This window comes from Bison bison, unplaced genomic scaffold (genome assembly GCF_000754665.1).
Source record: "Bison bison bison isolate TAMUID 2011002044 unplaced genomic scaffold, Bison_UMD1.0 scf7180017864485, whole genome shotgun sequence".
Classification (NCBI taxonomy): domain Eukaryota; kingdom Metazoa; phylum Chordata; class Mammalia; order Artiodactyla; family Bovidae; genus Bison; species Bison bison.
In genome coordinates, this window is record NW_011495045.1 from 1,925,967 (window position 1) to 1,934,084 (window position 8,118).

General features: G+C 35.4%; 1 protein-coding gene across 1 annotated transcript in view; it reads left to right on the forward strand.

Moving 5' to 3' along the window:
- DDX10 (DEAD (Asp-Glu-Ala-Asp) box polypeptide 10) overlaps window positions 1-8,118 on the forward strand; it is a 316,840-nt gene that overhangs the window by 156,765 nt on the left and 151,957 nt on the right. Inside the window, exon 14 of the mRNA XM_010862850.1 lies at window positions 7,648-7,767. Coding sequence (XP_010861152.1) covers window positions 7,648-7,767 — 120 coding nt within the window. The remainder of the gene's footprint in view (window positions 1-7,647; window positions 7,768-8,118) is intronic.

Here is an 8,118-nt window from a genome sequence, read left to right on the forward strand (position 1 = left end):
GTTTCATTGAACTAAAGACAAATTTACTAAGGTAGTGAATTAGAAATATGAATTATCTTTATATTTTATGCATTGCAACAGTATAAAAACTGCTGCAAAGTTAGAATGAACCATTTAAGATAGAAGATAACATAGAAACAGTGATGGATTTGCCTGGCCATGAAACTCAATTGAAGATGAGACTTAAATTAAGGAAATAAGCAGAGTAAAATATGGTTGAGGTGGAGAAAAGAAATTTAAATCTTACCTAGACTAGTTAGAGGAAATGAGATTTAAAGAAGTATTAGATTGAAATGCTATGAAGAAGCTTTTTAAAATCAGGGGAAAATTTGTGTTAATTCTGACAAGAAATTAATGACAAAAAGAAGATACATGTTGAAGGAGAAAAAAAAAAACACACTGGTGTTTCAATGAGTCTTTGGTGGGGGAACTTTTGAACAGTAAGAGAAGAAATAGAGAGCAATGGCAACTATATTAGAGATAGATTTGAAAATTGTTTATGTGAAAGCATTCACTGTTTATGGTGGCAGGTTAAGAAGCAGGTAATGGAATGTATTCTCAGTTAAATTGTAGATTCGGGGAGTAGGAATCATGCAGGAGGAATCTAGCGACCAAAAATCTTTGTGAAGATTGGTTGTGCCTTTGTTGTTGTTCTTCAGTCATCAGTTGTGCCCAACTCTTTGTTATCTCAAGGACTGCCGCATGGCAGGATTCCCTGTACTTCAGTATATCTTGGAGTTTGCACAAACTCATGTTCATTGAGTCGATGACGCCATTCAACCATCTCATCCTCTGTCACCCCCTTGCCTCCTGCCCTCAATCTTTCCTGGCATCAGAGTCTTTTCCAGTGAGTCAGCTCTTTGCATCTCGGCAACAGTCCTTCCAGTGAATATTCAGGGTTGATTTCCTCTAATATTGACTAGTTTGATCTCTTTGCAGTCTAAGGGACTCTCAAGAGTCTTCTCCCACACCATAGATCAAAAGCATCAATTCTTTGGTGCTCAGCCTTCTTTATGATCCAACTCTCACATCTGTACATGACTACTGGAAAAACCATAGCTTTGACTATACAGACCTTTGCCGGCAAAATGATATGTCTGCTTTTTAATACATTGTTTACATTTTTCATTTCTTTTCTTCCAAGGAGCAAGGGTCTTTTAATGTCATGGCTGCAGTCACCTTCCACAGTGATTTTGGAGCCCAAGAAAATAAAGTCTGTCACTGTTTCCATTTTTTCACCATCTATTTGCCATGAAGTGATGGGACTGGATGCCATGATCTTAGTTTTTTGTGTGTTGAGTTTTATGCTAGCTTTTTTACTATCCTTTTTCACCTTCATCAAGAGGGTCTTTGGTTCCTCTTCGCTTTCTGCCATTAGGGTGGTATCATCTGCATATCTGAGGTTATAGATATTTCTCCCGGCAATCTTGATTCCAGCTTGTGCTTCATCCAGCCAGGCATTTTGCATGATGTACTCTGCATAAATTTAAATAAGTGGGATGACAATATACAGCCCTGACATACTCCTTTCCCAATTTTGAATCAGTCCATTGTTCCATGTCCAGTTCTAACTGTTGCTTCTTGCCCTGCATACAGATTTCTCAGGAGGCAGATAAGGTGGTCTGGTATTCCCATCTCCTTAAGAATTCTCCACAGCTTGTTGTGATCCACAAAGTCAAAGGCTTTAGCATATTCAATGAAGCAGGAGTAGATGTTTTTCTGGAATTCCTTTGATTTTCCAATATTAAAGGAAATCTGTGATCCCACAGATGTTGGCAATTTGATCTCTGGTTCCTCTGCCTTTTCTAAATCCAGCTTGTACATCTGGAAGTTCTCAGCTGACATACTGTTGAAGCCTAGCTTGAAAGATTTTGAGCATTACCTTGCTAGCATTTAAATTGACCACAGTTGTATGATAGTTTGTACATTCTTTGATTGCCCTTCTTTGGGTTTGGAGTGAAATCTGACCTTTTGTAGATCCTGTGGCCACTGCTGAGTTTTCCACATTTGCTGGCATATTGAGTGCAGCACTTTAACAGCATCATTGTTTAGGATTTGGAATAGCTCAGCTAGAATTCCATCACGTCCACTAACTTCGTTCATAGTGATGCTTCCTAAGGCCCACTTGACTTCACATTCCATGATGTCCGGCTCTTGGTGAGTGATCACACCATCATAGTTATCCAGGTCACTAAGACTGGTTTGTATAGTTCTTCTGTGTATTCTTGCCACCTCTTCTTAATATCTTCTGATTCTGTTAGGTCCATACCGTTTCCGTCCTTTATTGTGCCCATCTTTGCATGAAATGTTCTCTTGGTGTCCCTGATTTTCTTGAAGAGATTGCAATACTCATTTTTGTGTTTTCCTATTTATGTTGACTGGTTAAAATGGCTCTTTTAAAAAGAATCATAAATATTTCATAATAAATATCTTGTCATTGCTGCTTAACATGTTGTAGTTATGTTAATCATTTCTTATTACTTTATACGTTGAAACTGCAGTTCAGTGTATTAGTAGTACATGGTCTTATTGACCATACAGAATAGAAAAAGAGAAATACTACCATGTAATTAGTGGTGTATGGCTTTATGGACCATACAGAATAAAGAAAGCTTAACGTTTACTTAAGTTTGTGTTTTAATATAATCATAAGAACTGATCTAATCTTAAAAAAGTGAAGAACTTTCTTGGGCAGTGTTGACTTTCGTATGTTTGATTTTCTGTTTGAATAATGCACATTATTTATAAAATATTTAAAAATTTGGAAGGATTTGTAGAATGGGTCTTTTAGGGAGTTTTACTTGATATTGGCACAAATATCAAGTAATGAGATAAATACACAAATAAATTCTGTAATGGCTGTTATGATTCTTATCCGAAAGAGGGTAGGGTTAGGGTCTTGTAATTTGAGTAGCATATTCTAAGCAATGATCTTTTGGTTAAGATGCCAATAGCATAGGCACAAAGGCTGAAATAAGCAAGGGGACTACATCAAACCTAAAAACTACACAGCAAATGAAACAAGTTAAAAAGGCAATCTAGGATGGGAGAAAATATTTACAAACTATATATCTGATAACTGGTCAATATTATCTTAGATATATAAGGAACTCATACATCTCAAAAACAAACAAAAAGGCAAATAATCATATTTTTACATGGACAAATGACGCAAAGAGACTTCTTTTTCCAAAGAAGACATACCAGTGGGCAACAGGTATATCACTAATTATCAGAGAAATTTAGATAGCTTTAAAATTGTCAAGCAGTGTATCCTTAATTCATATTGTAAAATTAAAATATGTGAGTTACTGTAGTTCAGTAAATGTAGAATGTGTGTGTGCTAGTCACTCAGTCGTGCCCCAATTCTTTGTGACCCCATGGACTGTAGCCGCCAGGCTCCTCTGTCCATGGAATTCTCCAGGCAAGAATACTGGAGTGAGTTGCCATCCCCTGCTCCAGGGGATCTTCCCAACCAAGGAATTGAACCGGGGTCTCCTGCATTGCACACAGATTTTTTACCATTTGTGCCACCAGGGAAGCCAATAATATAGGATTTTGAAGATTATGTTTACATGGCAGGCAATTTTGCTTTTTTTAGAAAAAAAATAAAATAAACTAGTTTTACTAAGTTTGGTTACTTAGGTACTAAAGTACCTAACTTTTGGTACTAAAGTTAAGTACTTTTGGAATTTGGAAAAGCAGTGTTTATAAATGCTACAAATGCCCTGATCTTTAACATGAAGGCATAATAGGTATCCTCTAAGATTCCTATCAGGCTTGATAGTTCTTTATTTTGTTAGTGTTCTTAATTTTTAGATGCTTATGGTGAGGTAGGTTTTTCTCATTGATTATATATTGAATCTTCTTGAGGCCAATATTAACTAACATGGCTCTTTTGGTAGGAACTGTTATTATGTTTGTAGCTGTTCTTGTTCTTTTATCTTCCAAGTTATTCTTGGCAACCTGCTACAGCAATCACTGTCAAAAATGACTTGATACTTTATCAACTTTGTATTTTATGACATTTTCCTCTTGGCATTTTATTTTAAAGTATAGCATACATGATGTAGAAGAAGTGCAAATAGAAGTGAAAATGGGATTTTGATGTTTTATGTCTTGTCAGGAAATCTTTCATTATACTTTGATGAAGTATGGCACAAACCCAGAAAACGGAAATTTTGTTATTTAAAAAGTTAATTTTATAAATATTATAAATATCTGCTTCTTAAAACCAAAGCAAAGTGAAACAAAAGAATATTACCCTATTATATGGCAAAGGTATAAACATAAATGGGAGAAAATATTGAAGCATCTTTAACAAATGAAGAAATTTTACAAATAAAGTTCCTGAAATTAATTAAAAATGCTTGCAAAAGATAAATACAGTGTACTGAAAAATAAATGCCTTTGTAAAGATGTCTTGCTATGTTTGATATAAAAATGCATATTAAAACTTCCCTGAGATATTTTTTTGCCTAGTTTCCTGGTAAACGAAAAACCTAATATACTTTGTGTAAATAGATTTGGAGAATCAGTTACTCTCAAATTGTTGATTAGAGTACAAATTTGTATAACTTATTTGGAAATACCTTTCAAAATTTAAATACACATACGCTAGATTCAAGGGATTAGATCTGATAGAGTGCCTGATTAACTATGGACAGAGGATTGTGAAATTGTACAGGAGGCAGGGATCAAGACCATCCCCAAGAAAAAGAAATGCAAAAAGGCAAAATGCTTTTGAGGAGGCCTTACAAATAGCTGAGAAAAGAAGAAAAGTGAAAGGCAAAGGAGAAAAGGAAAGATACACCCATTTGAATGCAGAGTTCCAAAGAATAGCATGGAGAGATAAGAAAGCTTTCCTCAGTGATCAGTGCAAAAAAATAGAGGAAAACAATAGAATGGGAAAGACTAGAGATTTCTTCTAGAAAATTAGAGACACCAAGGGAACATTTCATGCAGAGATAGGCACAATAAAGGACAGAAACAGTATGGACCTAACAGCAGAAGATATTAAGAAGAGGTGGCAAGAATACACAAAAGAACTGTACAAAAAAAATCTTCATGAACCAGATAACCACGATGGTGTGATTACTCACCTAGAGCCAGACATCCTGGAATGTGAAGTCAAGTGGGCCTCAGGAAGCATCACTATGAACAAAGCAGATGGAGGTGATGGAATTCCTGGTGAGCTGTTTCAAATCCTAAAAGATGATGCTGTGAAAGTGCTGCATTCAGTATGCCAGCAAATTTGGAAAACTCAGCAGTGACCACAGGACTGGAAAAGGTCAATTTTCATTCCAATCCCAAAGAAAATGCCAAAGAATGTTCAAACTACTGCACAATTGCAGTGTCTCACACACTAGCAGACTAATGCTCAGAATTCATTTGATTCTTGGGACATAAACTGAGATAGCTGAAGAAGACATAACATACAACTTTTTAACTGGATATCCTTTATAAAATAAATAAACGTGTTACCTACTAAAATTAATATTCAAAAGAATGACATTGAACTAAAACTCTGTAAGCTGTATATGAAATACTCCCATCAGTGGACACACAGAAGGTATTTGTTCATCACGAATGTATCACTAACGCAGTGATGTTTGCTACTCAGTTCAAGCATCTGTTCCTCAAAAGGAAGGTTTCTTTGAGATCCTGTCCTTGCTCTAGACTAGATAGGGCAAGCACCCTATTAAAGAATTCATCCTCTATATTTTGTCTGAGCACTTAATACATCTGTGATTAAATAATTTAAATTTTTCCCCCATTGATTAAGTTAGGTTCCTTGAGGGTTGAGAATCCATCTGTCTCTTTCACTGCTGGGGCATTGTGTACTATGGTATCCTCTGTGTTGATAACAATGCATATTTGAATGAGTGAGGATTAATTCTAGAATATCATACCAACACCGCAGCCTATTAGGAAAATGCGTGTTTGTCTTCTCACCTGTGTTGGCATTTCTGTTCCTTCTTTCAGTGACTTCCCTAAAACAAACGAGCAATTTAGCGTTTTAGTGTGTGTGGGTAGGAGGTGGAGAACACAGATCCCTTTTAGAAACCATGATTAACATAAAATTGCAAAGATGTAAACACCCCCAAGTTTTGTTATTTAATTTCAGTGATATGGATTTCCCTAAATCTCTTGATATAGACCCACATCACTCTGAGGTTTTGCTCTGAAGGATTGATTTTTCTATTATTTTATTTTATTCTTACAGTTTTTGGTATCTTTGCTTTTGGACCCTTTCTCTTGTTCTGTGACTGGCCTTTTGTGTTTTATTACAAAAAATTTCAAACATGCGGAAAGATTGAAAAAGTGTACTTTGATTCCAAAGTATCCGTCACTCATATTATGCAATTATCTTTTTACCGTATTTCCTTTCTCATGTAGTTTTCTGTCAATCCATTCATCATCCTTTTTTCAATTAATGCATTTTTGAGTAAGTTGCCAATATCATTGTACTTTTTTCCATATACTTCAGCTTGCCTTGCATTAACTAAAGTTCAGTATTGTTTACAGGATTCTTTTTTGAGGTAGAAATTTATATACAATGAAACACGCCAATTTTAAGTGTAACATTTGATGAATTTCGATATGTGTATACACAAACTCCTATTAAGCGGTAGAACAGTCTCATCACCTCCAGAAAGTTTGCTCCTGTTTTTCCTCATTTTTTTGTGCTTTTATTTAACAATTAAAGCTTACTCCTGTTTAATTATTTTTACATTATAATGATCCCCTCAGCTTTGCACTGTTTGATAGGCGTTCTCTCTATCATAAGTTGAAGGTTGATGACAAAGTATCCGCCAACTCAGGATTGTTAAGAATCAGCCTAGTAATAAAACTAAGAAATCTAGTAGGAGTTAGGAACGTAATCTCCAACCTGGTGGTTGTGTTGGTCGTGTTCTTTGATAAGTGTTTGCAGGGTAAAGGGGGAGTGGGAGTAGTGACTGGGTGGAAGAAAGTCTTATTAGTGCTCTGTGTTCACATGGTACTAAAGGGAGCAGTTTATTTTGGTTGACAAAATTCCTGTTCACGAAGTCTTACTTCTTAAGAAGTAAGACTTTTCACCTTTGAACACATTTCACCTTTGTGCAGTAAGACCATTTCACCTTGGAACACAACTTACCTGTTTCCCAGTATTCATATAGTGAATTACTGTAATGGGAGAAAGTAAAAAACAAAGTATTAGAGTCATTTTGCTTTCCAGGGAAACATCTTTCTAATCTAAAATTTTAAGTTTTTTTCTTGGAAGGTATAGCTGTTTTTTAAGTGTGTTGTTTTTAGCTGAAAGATAGCTTGCTTTCCCTTATATGTCTATTTATAACATTATCATGTAGTTTCTAATGCTTCAACATTATCAGTATAGCACAGTTTAGTACTGGAAGTTTAGTAACACAGTTTAGTAACAGTAGAAATTTAAGATTATTTATGTCTAACACTCATATTGAAATTTAAAGTCCTTTAGCACTGATAATTTTATTTCTAGACAGCAACTTTGGTGCTTCTCATTAGCCAATGAGCAATAAACACATTCAAGTTTGGAAAGTGTATTGCCAGTGTTAAATTGTTAATATAAGATAGCCATTTAACTAATCATCTGTGCTTTTTTTTTTTTTTTGGTATATTCTGACACAGAAGAAAGAACCTTCTAAATCCAGTATGAAGAAAAAAGTGACCAAGATTGCAGAAGCAAAAAAAGTAATGAAGAGAAATTTTAAAGTAAATAAGAAAATAACATTTACTGATGAAGGAGAGGTAAGATTCTATAAATGCTTCATTTCTGAGGTACTTTTCAAGTATTAGAAAGTTTGATTCTGCTGCTGAGATGCCATTTTTTTTTTTTTTTCTCTAATTTTATTTTATTTTTAAACTTTACATAATTGTATCAGTTTTGCCAAATATCAAAATGAATCCGCCACAGGTATACATGTGTTCCCCATCCCGAACCCTCCTCCCTCCTCCCTCCCCATACCATCCCTCTGGGCCATCCCAGTACACCAGCCCCAAGCATCCAGCGTCATGCATCGAACCTGGACTGGCAACTCGTTTCCCACATGATATTTTACATGTTTCATTGCCATTCTCCCAAATCTTCCCACCCTCTCC